This window comes from Hoplias malabaricus, chromosome 1, assembly GCF_029633855.1.
Source record: "Hoplias malabaricus isolate fHopMal1 chromosome 1, fHopMal1.hap1, whole genome shotgun sequence".
Lineage (NCBI taxonomy): Eukaryota > Metazoa > Chordata > Actinopteri > Characiformes > Erythrinidae > Hoplias > Hoplias malabaricus.
In genome coordinates, this window is record NC_089800.1 from 21228381 (window position 1) to 21247209 (window position 18829).

Sequence of the window (18829 nt, forward strand, 5' to 3'; positions counted from 1 at the left end):
TGAGCTCAGTGCTGCACCTGGAGGTGTTTAGCTGCAGTCTCAGGTGTGATTAATGTGCATGAGGTTTCTGGAATGTTCTAGATTTACAGGGTACACATTAAAGGCAACGTTCTTTTTAATCAAAAAACACATTTTATAAGATTCTGAGGGTGGTTCCTCTACATTTGCTGTCTCTCAGGTCTGTGTGTGAGCTGGAAAGTGCTCTAATGTGTTTACGAAGCCCCAGTGTCTGGGTCCGGTGCTAGGCTTTCTCTCTCTCTGCTCACGGCAGAGAAATGCCATCTGGAGGTTTTTAGACAACGGAGAGACTCCAAACGCTGAAAAGCACCAACCAAGATGAGGATGTTGCTCTATTCCTGCTCCATAGGGGGTTAACACTGACAAATGTTTGCTGTTTTGCTGATTTGCAGATCACTTAAGGTGGAAAAGTCTCCAAACTCGGGTTACGGCTAACTGCATTAGCGACAGTGCTACAAAACTAAACAACTCGAATTACACATGAGTTTCTGTGGGAATTCAAACTTCAGTCGCCACAATACTGTTGTTATTCTCCTCAAACTCACTGTTCCACCTTAATTATAAGACATGGAGCTCCTGAACGTAAACAAACCAGAGAACACAGCTTTTCTTATTGTCTTTTTGTGGTTGAGTACGCTAAACAAATATCACAACATAAACCACTTTTCCAGTTGTTACACATTTAATTGAGCTCTCCATGTTGTGAGAGAGAGGACAAGAGAAAATATGAGTAAATTAAAAATATTTCATCATTTTAAAGCTTTTTAATTTAATGTACACTGGAGCATCACTGGATTAAGAACAAAAAATTCTTCACTGAGAAACTCTGTGGTTTTTAAACTACTGTGTTTCTGATTTCACTTTCTGTTTCTGTTTGCACTGTAACACCTTGCTTTTCTCACACAGTTGGTTCCAAGTTGCTCAGAGCTATTATTTTAAGCTAAGATTAGGGTTCGTCAGGTTGAAAGGAAAGTAAGTTAATGGGTAACTGCATCTCTTTATGCAAATACACTAACTGTGCCTGGGTGTTTGACAGGGAGATATTTAATGGCCTTTTGAATATGTATGGGTAATATAATTTTATGTGTTTTTTTTTAATTCCCTTCCTCAATTTTCTCTCCTGTCAAACTTGGTCTTTCAGTCTTTATTACTATGGTGCTACCACCGCGGGAAGAGGAGATTGGAGCCTACTGCTGCAACTTTAAAGGCCATTAGGCACACAGCGATATGAAGAAACATTCGTATTGTGATCAATTGCATCATTTTACACATAGCACTGAGAGCTTAAAGTACACTCACCAGCTGCATGTGTCCTTATAAACAGATGGTAACTGGTCCTATTTGATCAGACTCAGATCAGCCATAACATTATGACCACCTCCTTGTTCTCTCAGCTCCTGTTTCTCAGCTCTGATTGGCCAGAGAGACTTGTCAATCATGATGAAATGCCGACAGCCAGCACGAAACTGGGCATTGTAACTGGGCATCTCCAAGCTACAGTTGAGTCATTTGGTCTTATCCCAGTCACAACGGCAGCCTGTAAATTTATGCGGGATTTATAGTGGAAAACCAACCAGGAACCCAGCGAGTAGAACCGTGTACAGTCGAGTAGAGTATGGAGTAGAATACGCCATAATAATCCACCACCTTCTTTGCAGTGGTCCTATGGGAGTCTCGACCACTGAAAAAACGAGGTATGCAGAGCAAGATTCAGACTGCAATTTGTGCCTTTGCCGTACAGTCACTTCACTCCCCAATGCACGAGGCACAGGGTACAGCCGAGGCTCGATCCTCAGGAGATGCTGCTGGTCTGAGAGCAGGGCCTGAATGTTGCAGAAGTGTAAGGGCCTGGGTCTGATATCTGTTGCTGTTTCCTCTGTCGAGTGAATATCTGATACTTCAGCCTGCATTATACTGCGGTTATGTCGCTGTGAATGAATATCGCTCCTGAAAAACGTTGCTGTGTGATGAAGTGGCTGCTGTTTGAGCATCCATTCGGACGGCGTTGCTGTGATTTAGAAGCAGCTGAAATGAATGAGCACGCTACATGTGGCTGTAGCTCATGTTTCTAAATGAGGCTTTTAGAAAGTCTTACCCAGAGCTGCTCTCATGCCAGGTCCATGATGAATGTGGTAATGATTTTGTCGCCAAAAATATGAGCGAATGTAGAAAAGGGGCGATGTTGCAGACTCAAACACACTGATGGGGAATTTAACTTTACCAACAGTGGCATTAGAACATGGAGGCAACTGGAAAGTTGTTTCTTTATGATCTGTTTATTAGTCAGACATATAGGGAGTGCTGTAATATGATGTATAGTATAATAGTATATATATATAGTAGTAATAGTGTGTGTGTGTGTGTGTGTGTGTGTGTGTGTATTTATGGGTCCTAGTGAATAGAGGACACACTGTATGGAGACGCTTAGGGAGAGGTCAGTTATGTGTGTGTGTGTGTGTGTGTGTGTGTGTGTGTGTGTGTGTGTGAGAGCGAGAGAAAGAGAGCTCAATCCAGCTGCTGTGTTTTTACTGTGTTTTGCTGCAAATGTACAATTTAGATTTCAATTATACTCTACATGTTCCAAATATGTTATTTGATATATTTTTTAAAGCAATATTTCAAGATTTCTGTGAGAATTTTATTGTTCTAAGATCTTACTTATTATCTGAAGTCACATTGGATACATAAGAGTAGCATATTAGAATAATTTTATTATCACAATATGCTACAAAATGCTGTTTTATTCCATTAATTATAACTGGTTAACATGTAAATGATTCTTTTTCAATATTGAAACCATATATTTCACATAAGCCACACTGACTCACTCATTCATTCATTAAATTAATTCATTTATTGTCTGTAACCCTTATCCAGTTCAGGGCGGCAGTGGGTCCGGAGCCTACCCTGAATCAGCAAGGCAGGAACACACCCTGAAGGGGTGCCAGTCCTTCAGACGGCAACACACACTCACACATTCACTCACACACTCACACCTACGGACACTTTTGAGTCTCCAATCCACCTACAAACGTGTGTTTCTGGAGCGTGGGAGGACACCGGAGCACCCAGATGAAACCCATGCAGACACAGAGAGAACACACCACACTCCTAACAGACAGTCACCCGGAGGAAACCCACGCAGACACAGGGAGAACACACCACACTCCTCACAGACAGTCACCCGGAGGAAACCCACGCAGACGCAGGGAGAACACACCACACTCCTCACAGACAGTCACCCGGAGGAAACCCACGCAGACACAGAGAGAACACACCACATTAAAGCATTTTTTAATTTCTGGAGAAATCAGTTCTGCAGATAAATCTACTGGGATATTTTTCATGCTGTAAAAACCACTCCAAATAATCTTATATGAACACAAAGTTTGACTCATTAGTCCGTAAAAACCTACTTTATTTGGGTGTTTTTGACATATTTTCCCAATTAGATCTCTTTCCTTTTGTCAGTGAAGGACTGTTGCACACAGAGTAGGCAGAGCGGCTGCAGGTTGTGCAGAGCTTTAATGGTTTTGAAATGATTCTTCCAGCACATTGAAGACTGTTCCAGTGTGTCTTGGGGTTCAACAGAAGGAGACTGTGGCAGGATGTGGTTCTTAAAGGTCACAACTGAGATGATAATTAAATAAATTAATGTAAAAAAAGTAAATGGATTTAATTCACAATCAGGAGTGGAAGGAGATTGATGTTCTGTCCTCCACAGCGGCAGGTGTCTTTTTGGTTTTTGTCTTTGTAACTACGCCCTCAAATGCAGAGACCTAACAGAGCGCACACACAGTCACAGTTTAACATCCAGATACAGGATGCATTTTAATGCTTTTTAAATGTGAACAGTGCCAAATAACAGCAGAAGAAAAGCATAAGACTGTGAACCTCGCAAAAGATTCCAAACCAACAGAATTAAATGTGTATGATATTGTGATTGTTTTTCTAAGCTGTTGTAAATAATAAATGCATTTGTTTGTGTTCTGCCGGCTTCAGTAGTAGGCATTTCTCAGAGTATTAACTCCAACAGTTGGGGAGGACAGAGCCAGGCTCAGGTGATGCGTATGAAACGTGGCGTTGCATCATTTTGGATTAGGAGCCTGAAGCACATCAGTGCAGGGCAAGAATAAGTGGAACACCTGACGTAGCTTCCTTCATCATGAAGTCGGTCAAACTCTGGTGGCTATTAGTACCATACGACTGCTTTTAAAATGTCAGTCAAGAATTTCTTATGATTAACCCTAACTCTAATTTTATATAGTGTTTAGATCAATAAAATGTATCTTTAAATACTACACGCAAAGATGCATTCAGAACTGTGATGCTGTTTCTAACAGCTTCCAAGAAATAAATTGTCACCTTCCAATTAAAATGTTGTCTCAATTTTTGTCAATTTTTAGTTTACTACATCATTTGAACACAGCAGCTGTTCTTCACACTGTGTGAACATGTCATGCTGAATGGACCAATAGAAATGCTCCAACATTACTCTGAATATAATCTTTTACATTGACTTTCATTGAAAGTTAAGGTTTTTTCCTTCTCACGTAAAATTAAAATTTTGGATTGTTTTTTTTGACTGTGAGGCAAAATCTGGGGGTTCTGGTCATTCACTCATTCATTGTCTGTAGCCCTTCTCCAGTTCAGGGCGGCGGTGAGTCCGGATCCTACCCGGAATCACTGGGTGCATGGCAGGAACACACCCTGGAGGGGGCGCCAGTCCTGTGTGGGAACACACCACACTCCTCACAGACAGTCACCCGGAGGAAACCCACGCAGACACAGGGAGAACACACCACACTCCTCACAGTCACCCAGAGGAAACCCATGCAGACCCAGGGAGAACACACCACACTCCTCACAGACAGTCACCCAGAGGAAACCCATGCAGACCCAGGGAGAACACACCACACTCCTCACAGACAGTCACCCGGAGGAAACCCACGCAGACACAGGGAGAAAATTTTACTGTAAAATGTCAGTTTTTTTTTTCTGAAAAATGTGATGTTACTTCTGTAAGAAAGTCAACAGTGTGTATCATTCACAGCTGTATATGAGGTGATACATTTGTTATTGAAACATTCAGCCCTTTATAACTGGTATTAATACTGTAATACTGCTCAGAGTCTCATATTTTTACAGTTGTTTAGTTCGTTTACACACGTCCCACGCATCCCGCATGTTCAGACTCATGGTGGTAAGACTGACAGCTGCTAAATGAGCTTTAGCGCTTCAGTGAGAATCAACTGTTTCTGTAAATTACACATTAGACAACAGCATGAGGCCTGTGTGCTTCAGAGAGACAGTGTGAGGAGGTCAGGGGTGAGAGAGAGAGTGAGATAAATAGACAGTGAGAGAGAAAGAGAGAGAGACAGACAGACAGAGAGAGAGGGAGAGACAGAGAAAGAGAGTGAGAGAGAGAAAGAGAGAGAGAGAGAGACAGAGAAAGAGAGAGAGTGAGAGAGAGAAAGGTGTAAGATAGACACAGTCAGGAAGTGTAGAAGGGGGGAAGAGGATTGCAGGAGAAAGACAGAATAGCTCTGTTCTAGAGAAAAACCTTGAGTTTCACGGCGGTGGTGATAGGAATCTGAGGTGTAAAGAGTTTAATGTAAATACCTCGACATAGTGACAGTTATTGACGCTTAAGGCTCGGTTTTTCTGTTAAACTCCACTCAGGACGTGGTCACAACCTTAGATCTCTACAGTTACTATGTTTAATGTGTTCTTTAGGAACTATATAACTGTGTGTGTGTGTGTGTGTGTGTGTGTGTTCTTCTATTGATGACTGATATTTCATTGAGATTCTCATTAATGTCTGTTCACAGATGAAGGCATTTTATCAGCTGATGATCAATGATGAGACTGGTTTTTATGGAAAATTTGTTGATGTGCGATTGACTGTTGTGACTGTGTGCGGGAGTGTGTGTTTGTGTTAGTGTTTCTCTGCTGGTATGTGTGTGTGTGTGTCCAGTGATGTGTATAATTGATTTTATTTTTGATTGATTATAATTGATTACTTCTTTTTAATTTCTTAAAGCGTGTATAGGTCTGTATTTCTGTAATCACACAATCTGTGCAGTCTTCATAAACATATGGCCTTAACTGTAAATATATCTCTCACTCTTTCTCTCGCGCACACACACACTCAGACACTCACAGACTTATCAGGACTAAGTAGGGTGAGTGTGAGTGCACCAGAAGACATTTCTGACCTTTTCTCCTTCATGACTTTCCTGCTGTCTGGTAGGTGTGTGTTTGTCTCTGTCTCCGTCTGCCTCCCTCTCTCTCTCTCTCTCTCTCTCTCTCTCTCTCTCTCTCTCTCTGTCTGTCTGTCTGTGTCTCTCTCTCTCTCTAATTCACAACAGTTTCTTTTTAAAGGAGAGGCATCAGCTTTAAAGTTTTTTTAATTACAACCCTCCAAGGCACCACAGGCTACAATGGCGACCAAAATGAACATGTAATCAATGCCCATAAACATAATGAGAATAAGACTGGGCTAAGAATAGGGCCAAAGTTATGACAGAATCTCCTGAGCTCAGTTATTTGAAGTGATTACTGTTATTTAAGCTGACTGCATTTATTTTCCACACTCATTAGAATTCACATCAGACTGTTTCACAACAAGCATCTGGTGATATTCCGAGAGAAGCTTGAGACTAACTCTAAATCAATGAGAGAAATGTAGGTTTTTTTAAACAAGTCAAGGTCTAAAACAAAGTCCTGACATTATGAGTGTGTGACTGTAGAGGCTTGTTGTGCCCACCTTCTTGTTCTTCTAGGTGCTGGTCCTGGAGGTGCACATTTTAGAAATGCCTCTGCTCCCAGCACACCCGGCACAGCTAATGAGCTCATTAACATCGCCTCCGACGCTGGAGTGGGTGAGATGGAGCGAGGAGAAAAATGCAACATGGAGGGCAGAGGCCCGCTAGCACCAGGACTGAGAATGACCAGTTTAAAATTAAGATGCTTGCTAATCCAACATTCATTCATTCATTTACGTGACTCCTTCGTTTGGATCAGGGCCATGGAGAGAACACCTCGGACAGAGTGGCAGTCCATGGCAATGTTGCATTCACATGGTTGAGACGATGCTCCAAATGTAGATGGAGGGCAGGAAAAAAATTGACCAATGAGAAGCACGTTCTCGTTTAAGAGCCGTTGAGTATTCGCCCCTCGCTCCGTCTGAGGGAGAATCATCGTCTTAACCGTCTCTCCTCAGAAACACGGACTCAAACGCCTCCCGTTTCGGCTCCAAACAGAACACGGAATAATGTCCGAATACGGGACGGTTTAAACTTAGGGCATTGTTTCTGGAGCTAATTAAAAAATACAACCTGCCAAATCATAATTCATTGATCAAAACTCTTGTCTGCGCAATAAAAGCAGCTTGTGGCTCATTAGCTGTAACAGACAATAACTAAAGTAATTTATGTCAGTGAGCAAAGGTAACGGTAAACTAGCAATAATCAACAATGAATTCACACTTCGTTTATTTGTAAATCTGTTAAACAACGTAAAAACTACACATTATACAGGATATTTAAAAGTATATTTGTGAATAATTCATCCTAATTTTGATGTAATTCACGTGGAAGCCACAGGGCAGCGCTGTTGAGTAAATAGCATAGATGACGGCTGAACCTGAACACGTAACCCGTTGTCATTATAAACTGTTGTCAAATTGCAAAAGATATTTTTATGCTTTAGTTTAGTTTATTGCCGTCAAAACGGAAGAATCTAAAACAATTAACCTGTAACTCAAACTGAAATTAAAACAAAATACGGTAAGCTTTTTTTTTATTCCACTCACTCTCACGCGCACTTTCAGTCTTTCATGTCTTCACACAGCTTTTGTCATAAACAGTGCATCATAAAAGACATAATCTGAGAGAAACCATTAAATTCCAATAAGAAGCTGCCTCAGTCTCTTAAGCCTTACTCAGTCAAATTCTTGCACTTTTCTCCCTCGAGAACAACAGCTTTTGGCACTAAATACATGTTCCATTTGATTTATCGGTTGAAATGATTTTGAACGACTGTAAACGACTCAGAGTTTTCCATTTGAAACTCAAATGCACAAAATGGAGATAGAAAGGGTTTTTCAAATAAACAATGAGGTTTCAGCTGTTTTATACGCACTGCACATGTGACACAGCGCCCCCTAGAGCCCTGGACTGACCCTGTGAACACAGGCTTTTAATGAACTCCACTCGATTCTCCTTCCTCTCCTCTCCTCTCTGCACTTTACCACTCTGTTCTCACACTGGCGCCCGAGCTTCTTATTTTAGAGCATGTGTAGGATATTGTAGACTCATAGAGCACTGAGCAAAAGTCAGAGACCACACATCATTTTATGTTCTTCTCAAAACGTTAAAAACAAGCTCCACACAGAACCCACACAGACGTCCCACAAATCAATATTAAATCCAGAGAATTGTTTGGTAAAACCTGCATAAAACAGTTTCCGAAGTCATTTACCACACTCTGGATCTCAGTTCCCTATAATTGTGCACTGCATAGTGAGTAATGTAGGGAATAGTGCATAGCCAGCCTTTATACGGTCAGTTGCGACATGATGTTCATAGGTCCAAAAGTTACATAATGCAGTGTCTGACTGAGGTTCTATCCTCCCTATTACAGGTCCGTAAAGCATCTCAATGAACTTGAAGTTGTAATTTTAAAGTACAAAATTTATGTAGTGTTCCTTTAATGTATATTACAGTCAGTTATTACGGGGACATGTGGTCCAACGTGATCCGAAATCCTGATGATGCAGGTCTATCTACAGTCTGATCACATTAATGGCACATTAAAGCCCAGACTAAATAACAGTTCCTATACTGAACCCAGAGGTGTTTCAGTTTTCAGACCAAGCTTAATCTGTGTCTGTGGGGTTTGTGTGTGTGTCTGTAATAATATGTATATATGAGGCATATAGCCTTGTCTTAGTGTCCAACGTTTCAGACCCTGTCCTTGAGCCATGGTGAGTGTGTGTCAGTGTCAGTGTCAGTGTGAGTGTGTGTGAGTGTGAGTGTGTGTGTGTGTGTGTGTGTGTGTGTGTGTGTGTGTGTGTGTGTGTAAGGTAATGAAGAAGAAAGAGAAGGAGGGCGAGGATGGAGGAAAAAACTAGTCTGCTGTTTTTGTCTGGCTGTGATTGCTCTGAATATGCAGGTTCTTGTCTCCAGCCTCAGAGATAAGGAGAGTGTGTGTGTGTGTGTGTGTGTGTGTGTGTGTGTGTCTGATGTGTGTGGACAGAGGTTCTCGTCTGGCCTGGTAAGAGACAGTAAAGTCTCCGGGCTCCATTTTAATCAGGCAGGTAGCACGAGGCCGGCCAATCAGACGCCTTGCTGCAAATTAAACTGATGTTAGGGACCTGAGAGTGGCATCAGGTTAATGAATATAAAAGGGAAGTTGGATGTGTGTGTGTGTGTGTGTGTTTCCAGAGACTGACAATAGGCTAATGAGTTTAAGGAGGATGGGGCACTGAGGGCCGGTGTTACTGCAGTGATGGGACACGATGGGCTACAACCCCTCCGCTTGATTTAATTAGAGAGAGGGTGTGTGTCTGTGTGTGTTTCTTCATCTTCAGAGTGTCGTCTCGATAGAGTTCTAGTTCCATGTGTGTTAGTTTGACACTATTTACTCCATTGTATTAATACACATTGTGTGTAACCTGGTAAATAAGGGATAATTAATGCATGTTACTACCATATATTTTTTTAAATATTGACAAAGGCACAGACCAGATTTTCCTAAATATATTTTAGGTAACACTTTATTTTAAGGTCAGTTTCTTCATGGTTAATTAACTTTTAGCCCGCAGTTAATTAACTATTAACAAGTAATTAAACATTACTTAACAAATCAGTTGTTACAGTTAAACATGTCAAATAAAATACATTAAATTAATGTATACTTAAGATTGTTTAAATGCTTTATTAACTGTTTATTTACAGTGATGCACAATATATAAGCTTTAGTTATTGCTTAAGTCTATGATTAAGTCTTAGTTATTGGTTTGTAAAAGTCTATGAGGGAACTGTCTTGTAGTGTTTCTGTTGTGTGTGTGTGTTTTGTTCAGTTATATTCCAACATCAGTCCAGTCAACTGTGTCAGGGCAAACAGGAAGTCAGACAGGAAGTAAGAGCGTGTGTCCCATTTTAGTGCTCCAGATCTAACAAATGCTGGCTTTCCTGTCTCAACCAACACACACACACACACACACAGATGACAACACAAATATGCCCCAAAAGCTCCACCCCCAGCACCTCCTACCCTCCGTTTGGCTTAATGGATAGTAAATGGTGGATTTAAAGATTACTAATAGAATAGAATAATGGTATTTTTTTCTGTTAATAATAATAATAATAATAACCCAGTTACTTTGGCACAAGCCGTTAAAGAGAAAATAGCCTTTTTATAAGGCACTGGTTATGCTCTGAAAGATGAACAAGATTGCCTTTAATTTGTAAATTATTACTGGTAACTGCATTCTAAACTGTCAGAAAACCCACAGTGGTGGTGCCCTCAAGGGCATGTTTTCTGTACCTTTAGGTTTGGGAACATAATTGTACCTTATTTTATTATAATTGTAGATTATAAACATCACTAAATTTCATTCGCCCTGTTTCATCTCCAGGACTTTTATTCTGTTCTTTTGAATGTAATGAACCTTTAGGGAACACAACTGGACTGTGACACCACTGCTGTACCTTTTAAAGATACACTACACTGTTTGTACCTTTAGTGACAGTAATGTAATGGATGTTTTTGACCCTCAGCCATGTGCTTCTCTCCTTCCCTCTTCTGCATTTAAAGGGTAAAAATGTATTAAGTTTGTAATATTGCAACCAGAAATATTTCTCTACTGAGTGATCCTTTAGGTTGTTTTGTGGATTTTAGAGTGGTGCATCGTTCAGCAACTGAGCTTAACCTTGTACTTGAACTGTATATTTCATCACTAAACGCCCCCTCCAGCTCCGTTCTTGAGAAAGCCAGCGAAAAGCACCTTTAACCCAAGATATGACGGAATACTCCCCCACGTCTGTTCGCATGGGGATAGTGTAACCTGGAGTTATATTTACTGCTCATTTTACATTAAATAAAAGGCTCTGGAATCTTTGCGCAGACTGGGAGACTCTGGGAAAATGACTGAAATTGTGTATTCATACTGGATTAAAATCACTGAGACACTCTGTAATAATGACCTTAGACTACAGGTCCAGAGGTAAAACTAAGCCCATTCGAACAGAGCTATAAACTGAAAGGAAATCTGAGTTTATATTTGCCATCTAAATAAAAATTGTTAGCATTAGCTATGTTACATAAACATCTCAACTCAAGGAATCAAATATACACTTAGGAAAAATATGACATGAAGAATCTGCAAAACACACACACTACACCTGTTATTGTTTCATAAATTCAGTTTTTATTCTCAAGAAAAATACTAGTTCTATGAAAATTTAGATGGGTAAAACACTGCTTTTTAACACTGCTATCTCTTCACATCACGCACTCTTTGTCTTGTGCTTTTTGGCAGAATCTCTATTTTCCTGCAGTTTTTAAATTCTTGACTAAAACCGAAACTGAAATTGAAGACAAAAAAAATGAAAGCAAAAACTGATAAGCTGAGGAGCTTCCAGCCTTTGGTCAGTACTTTTAGCAGGGAATTTAAGGTGGACTGGGACAGGACCAGTGAATTTAAAGAGGACTCCATGCCAGACTAATATAATTGCAGTCTTTTAATGGTGGTCATTTGTTTATGGTGGACGTTCCTTTAAGGTCAGAGTCTAAACAAAATGGCTATATTTTTAATGTGGCAGGGTTTTTAAGGTGCTTATTTAATTGCGGTTGTCATGAATCTTTAAGGTGGTAGTCTAAAAAATATATTGCCAGTCCTATATTGCTGTCAGGATCACGGAGAGGACTGACTGAGGGCGGACGCATTCGCTAAACCACAATAAAGGTTTATTCAAGGAAAATGACAACACAGAGACTTTAAACAGAAGGTAACCAAACTAGACTGGACACTAAGAAATAAACAGGGTAAACGGGGACAGACGGACAACAAAGCGAAACGACGACAGAGGAAACTTCGGAGACAGACAGAAAACATGACCGACAGGACTGAAGACAACGGAGAAATGAGCAATGTTCGACAAACAGGACGTGAGACAAGAGGGCTTAAATACAAGACATAAATGAGACACACCTGGACAGATAACGAGGAGGACGGGTTAACATGACACAGACGAGGAGGCGGAACAAAGGCAGGACAAGGGCGGAGACAAGAACATAAACAAAACATAGCCATGTGCTGAGAAAGAGCACATGACCGGGGAAAACAAACACGACGAGACGAGGGCGTGACAATTGCCAGGTTATAGGGATTATTTGAAGTGGTCATTTTTTTTTAAGTCTAAATAAAATAGTATTTTTTTACGGTGGTGTTTAAAATATATTGGCAGTGTTTTTACAGTTTTAAGGTTTATTGGAAGTGGTCATTTATTTAAGTTGGGAATCTAAATGGCCTTTTTTTTAATGTGAAATGTTTATTAAGGTGGAGATAAATATATATTGGCAGTCTTCTTAAGCTGACGGCATTGGTTTGATTTTTCTACAGCTTTAACCTTATAGCTATTAAGCTGTATATAAGCTAATGTTGCGATGATGTTAGCAACATGTAACAAGCCAAATTCAAAGTTTGTTAACGAACTTTCTCCCTCTAGTTATTTTTGTCATTTTAAAAGTTATGGCCACAGATGGCATCAGCGTGCTTGTAGAGACTTTCTGCTTCTGTTTGCTGTATTCTGTGTATGCAGCATCTTCCACTGGTATCAGTTCGGGAATAGAAACATTCTTTGGCGTTTTACCCACTGTTTCTCCTTGGCATGAGCAGAGAGTGTTTAAATGCTCCAACAGTGACCAGCTTTGGACAGAGAGCGAGAGCTAGACATTTTAATCACCATTTCTTATTTTCGTTAACATTATTCATTCATTCATTGTCTGTAACCCTTATCCAGTTCAGGGCGGCGGTGGGTCCGGAGTCTACCCTGAATCACTGGCCGCAAGGTGGGAACACACCCTGGAGGGGGCGCCAGTCCTTCACAGGCAACACACACGCACACCTACAGACACTTTTGAGTCCCAAATCCACCTACCAACGTGTGTTTTTGGAGCGTGGGAGGAGTCATTATGGTTGAAATATACTGCATAGCCAAGTAGCGGATATTTTTTTTACAGATGATGTGGTCCTGTTGGCTTCATGAGAATGGTCTCCATATCTGAGACCATGGCACTCAATGGGGAATGCAGTGCTCTCTCCAGTTTAGAAGTGAGGTCCTGCCTCAAGTGGAGGAGTTTAAGTAGAGGCTTGGAGTGGAGCTTCTGCTCCTCCACATGGACAGGAGCCAGTTGCTCTTCAGGATACCTCCTTTCAGGCGTGTCCAACAGGGGGCGTGACCCCGGGGAAAACCCAGAACACACTGGGGAGATTATAGGTGCCTTCCATTCTGAAGGCTGATGTCTAGACAAAAGAAGCTCTTATTAGGCAGCATTTTTACCAACGAGGAACCTCATTAGGCAGTGCTTTCGGGACACTGTTCAGAGTCAGCATACATCAACATATGTAGCACGTTGCACTTGTGAGCTCTGATCTGTTACGGAAATCTGTCATTCAAGTTAGCCACTTAGCTTACATCAGTTTGTAGCAGTGCTTTACCTCAGAGGCAGGACGGAACCCGAACCGGTGGTGGCTTTTTTTTTCTTTTCTGATTATATCGCACTTCTGTGGGGATTTATGTGTGAAGAGGAGGGGACTACTTTAAGGAGGAGACGTGCCTGCTGCTGTATACAATGATATAAAAATACTTACATTCCAACACAAACAACTCCATCACGTGACTGCCTTCCTCAAGATGGATGGATACATGTCGTGTGCCTTCAGATTTCAGCCAAAGTAAGGATGCTGCCTTCCGAATGGGACGGCCCTTCTTTTCTCGGGAGCGCACATATGTCAGCTATAACTCTGCAAACTTAGGCAGCTGCCTACAGAATGTAAGGCTCTGAATATATCTGAACTGGTCTGGGAGTGCCCCGGTGGCTGGGGGTCCCGGACCTGGATAGGTGGCAGATAATGGATGGAAATATTTGGTTTAGACTCTGTGGTTGCAGGCTCAGCGACACTGATGCTTTGACTTGTAAGCATTTCTCCTGCTCTGAACATGAAGCCCTGTACGTTTCTAACTGGGTGTACCTTGGTCTCTCCGTCTTTCGTAGGTGCAAGACGAAAGTGTATCCCGACGATCTTCCACGGACCAGTGTGGTGATCGTGTTCCATAACGAAGCATGGACTACGTTACTGCGCACTGTTCACAGCGTCATCAACAGATCTCCACGACACCTGCTGGAAGAGGTGGTGCTGGTAGATGACGCCAGTGAGAGAGGTGGGTGTAGCTCTGTGATTTTTAGCTCCACTTAAAACGACTGCTATTTGAATATATCCAGATATGTACCAGCACCACCGGGATGTGGCATGCTTTTGTTTCTGTGCCCTGAAGGAGAGTGCATTGGCATCTGGCAGCTTTGTGTGTGTGTGTGTGTGTGTGTGTGTGTGCGCGCGTGTGAGAATGAGATACATCTGACCCTCAGAGTGAGAATTTTAGAGCTGAATTTTAGATGACAGCTTTTTGGAAGTGGAGAGGGAGAGAGAGAGAGAGACAGAGTGAGACACAGAGAGAAAGACAGAGAGAGCGAGAGAGCTGGGGAGCGATAGATAAAGAGAAAGGGAAAGGCAGGGAGAGAATGAGAGAGAGACATGCAGAGATCAGTGGTTCTGAGTGGCTGTATTTTGCTGGATCTCTGATCTCTGTGTGGGTGTGTAGTGCTAGTCTTTTAGGTGTTTTATAGAGCACAAGCATGTAATTTGGCTAGATTGTGGGATTAGTAGGCATAATGAACACTTACTTTGAATTCCACCTTCCATATCTGTCTTTCTCACCCCTACACACAGACACAAATGGACACAGACACACAAACACACACACACACTTCTAGTAGTCCTGTGAATTGGCATCGGCACCCTGCCTTTTCCAGGTTGTGGTGTTTAGCTCTTCAGTGCAGAGCAGATCTCACGTTCCACAATTCCTTTTGTATATTCACAAGCATTTTCCACGTTATATCTTTCTAAGAGGTATGAGGTATGTGTGAAGGGGACCAGCTGGTTTCTGTTTGAATAGACTATAATTAAGTGCATTATTTTCTGCATACGTTTTTGAACTAATCATACATTATATTGATATATATATTAATAAATGTGTCCAGCAGTAAATAATGCACTTAATTATAGTGCATACTGCATACTATTGGCCCTTATATGAGCACTAATTTCAGTTTGTGGCCCAAGGCTGCTTGCTTGTGTGTGGGGAGGGAGAGTGTACACATAATTACCCCATGTTTTTCGTTTCCCAAGAAATTCCTTTTGTCTCCAAATGGTTAAGTAGTTGGACGACTGCACAGCTTCGTTCACAAGCTTCACTTCACATGCCAAAAACAATGAATTTGGTCCACACCAAAGCCCATAAATCTACAGTTTTTTATGAAGCTGTTATTATAGTTTTGATTGAATGATAATGTGTTCTTCTTGACAATATTTTCACTCTTGACTTGCATGTATTTTTCTGGGTTTGCAGCTTCAGAAGGAAATGTGATCAAAAAGAAATGTGTCATTTAAACCATAAGTTAAAAGCAGCTGTAGAAACTTCCATTTTATGGCTGAGTTTGTGGGCACTTTCTCAGGATCCAAGATTACTTCTGTATCTAAGGATATTAACATGCTTTTGCCAACTTTTACAGCAGTAACTTCTGAAAAGGTTTTATACTAGATGTTGAAACATTGCTGTGAGGATTTGATTTAGCCACATAACCCTTAAAGGAACACTGGGTAAGATTTGCTATTTTGCTCCTGGGCTCCTCCTACAGTCATAGAATGTAATTCAGTTCTACAACATTGTCCTGAAATCAAAGGGAAGTGTGTGTGTGTGTGGGGGGGGGGGTGTTTCTACCCTCCTCCAAACATTACCTAGCACAGTTTCTGCAGTGTTGAGCCTAGAGTAGTAAATACTGAGGGTCTGTTCTTAGAGCCCGTTTCTGGGGGCATTATTCCCCTTTAGCCAGTGTTTGGCATTGAGAATGACAACCATAACCTTGTATGAAGCTGCTCCAGATTGTAACTTTCCGTTTCATGCTGTTTCCAAAGAGATGATGCAAACTGAATGTCTGTGTCCACTTTAAAGGCTAAGCACCACTTAATGGACCTCCATGAATATTTCACATTATTTTAGTTACTGACATATATAAGTATGAATTAAAATGAAAATAGCAGCTTAATTTGCTTTAAAACTGACAATTGTATTAAATTGAAAGAAAAAGCCGAGCTCGCTACAGAAATTCTTGAACGCAATCGTGACGTCACTGGTGGACAACAGCTGAACAACGCTGCAGTAAAACACCGTTATGACTGACTGTTATGACAGTATCTAGCTAAATAACCAACATTATTCATGACAATAGCCTAGCAATAAGCTAAACTCAAATTTAGAGGTACCGTTATTCTTGTAAATGTGATCGAAGTCGAACTCGAATTCATCCGACACTATAAACCTCCGTAATGCAACTACGTAGCAGAGTATAATCTGAGCCACCGAGTTTAGCAAGTCAAGCTAACGTTAACTAAAACCAACTAAAACAGGCGAAGTAAGTGTACTTACCCTGTTTACCTCCATGTTACAGAGGCTCTTGAACACCTTTCGTTGGTTTCCTTACATGCCCATATTGTTGGAAAAGTGGCAGTGAAATGAGCTACAGATAACGGAGTGAGCGGATGGAGACGCCTATTAGAGTTTCCAAACACCTTTTTGGGGTGGGGACCAACTGTCTTTTAAACCTCATTCCTTGAATTAGTAAGAAATAATATGTTTTCTGACTATCAATAAACACAAGTTAGGAACTCAAATTCCACTGTATTTATAAGTTTCACAGATATCCCCCTCCCCCCACACACACACACGCACACTCCCTATGACCACTCACCCTGATCAGTCAACCTACGTAAATATCATGCTATTGAACTGTATTGATTGTGCCCAGCAGTAGTTCTACTAAACACAGTGGTAGTCAGCAGAAAGCAGAAGCAGAACTCCCACTAGAGACTGCCCCCTGTGCACCTTTAATGTGCCTTCTGGTTGTGTTTCTGTGCAGCCATGCGTCCGAGCGCTTAGGTATGGCCCCAGTCTCTGATTCTGACCGATGTGGCCTATGAGAATCCTCTGGGTTTGAGCTGCAGCGTGAGCACCGCTGCTCCAGCCTCTGGATGCATCACTCAGACTGACCCATAGCCAAGTAAACACACAGCCACACTAAGTTCTGCTTCGAGAGTGTGCCTTAAACAACATCACCGCCCTCTCAGAGAAATCACAGGCTACGGTCCTTGGCTGGAAAACATATAAAAACGCTGCGGTCCTCATTGTTTTCAGCTCTCCGCCCAAGGTCTGTTGTGTTGCTGGTGTCTTTAGTGCTCCGTGTTGGATTCGTACTGGCGCCCATTTTCAGTAAAGGCCATCTGTAAGGCATAGACTGTTCTCTAGAGAATAGCTGTCCTACTATCTGGTGACTGTGTGAAGGACACACAACCTCTCCTTTCTCTCTCTCTTGCGCTCTCTCGCGCTCTCTCTGCCGTTCTCTGTTATCAGCACGAGTGTTTATATCGGGAAAGCAAATATTGATCCCTGTGTGGCTTTAACCTCTCTTTTTCTCATTAGTGTTTTCAAAAGACCAGATGAAAGTCAGAGCTGGTGCTCGGGCGTGTCTCTCCCCGCGTGTGAACACTCCCACGTCCTCAAACAGACGAGTGTGTTTTCAGACCCTTCGAGTACTGCTCGTTTCTTCTTTCTGGCCAGAAATGCTAATATAGCGATGTGACACTGACTACAGGGCGTGTGTGTGTGTGTGCTGGTGTGTCTGTGGATGTGTCATTTGATGTGTTGGCGCTTGTGTTTTGAATTGGTTGTTGGTGTGTCATTTGTTGTTTGTGTTTTGCTTTGTCTGTGGATGTGCTTGTTGGTGTTTGTGTGTGCATGATTATTGCAGGGCAAAGAGGGGCACAAACAGACTTAGAGACTTGGCCCCTCTTTAAAATGGTGATTTTGATGGTAGTGTTAGGGAACGTTGTGTATTAATTCTTCTTTTTGTGTTTTAATAAAATGATAGTTGTCATTTTTAATAATTCGCAGCAGTTACTACAAAATGAGTGAGAACGTTTGAGCTTTGAATTACAGTTATATGTTACAAAAAAGCCCATCAGATGTAATCAAAGATAAAGAGGGGCACAAAAAACTTGGAATAAAATTGAGTGAATTTAGCTGATTGTGTTAGTGTTATTTAACAGTTAGTGAGCACGTATCCCCTTATCTTTAGAAGTCAACATCAGCTTACGTTGTATTATGTGTATTGTTTATGTATTTCTAACGTTTGTGCTCCTGATGCTTTGACAGAACTCTACAAACACTAGATTTGCTTTATTTTATAGCAGAGATTTGTTGGTTTATGGTAGAAAACCTTCTTAATCTTCCTCAAATAAAACCGAAATCAGCCCAGTCCTCTACTGTATGAGCTTTCAGGATCGTGTCTGTTTCCACTGGAGCAGCAGTGCATTGTAAATTGTGCAGAATGAAATGGAGAGATTTTGTAAACACATTGACGGACATCCCACAGTGACTTTCAATCGTCATTCAAGCCACTGACACAC

General features: G+C 41.4%; 1 protein-coding gene across 2 annotated transcripts in view; it reads left to right on the plus strand.

The window, feature by feature from the left end:
• galnt1 (UDP-N-acetyl-alpha-D-galactosamine:polypeptide N-acetylgalactosaminyltransferase 1) overlaps positions 1-18829 on the plus strand; it is a 145074-nt gene that overhangs the window by 92679 nt on the left and 33566 nt on the right. For both annotated transcript variants that reach the window (XM_066683791.1, XM_066683713.1), the window contains one exon: positions 14305-14471. In XM_066683791.1, coding sequence (XP_066539888.1) covers positions 14305-14471 — 167 coding nt within the window. The remainder of the gene's footprint in view (positions 1-14304; positions 14472-18829) is intronic.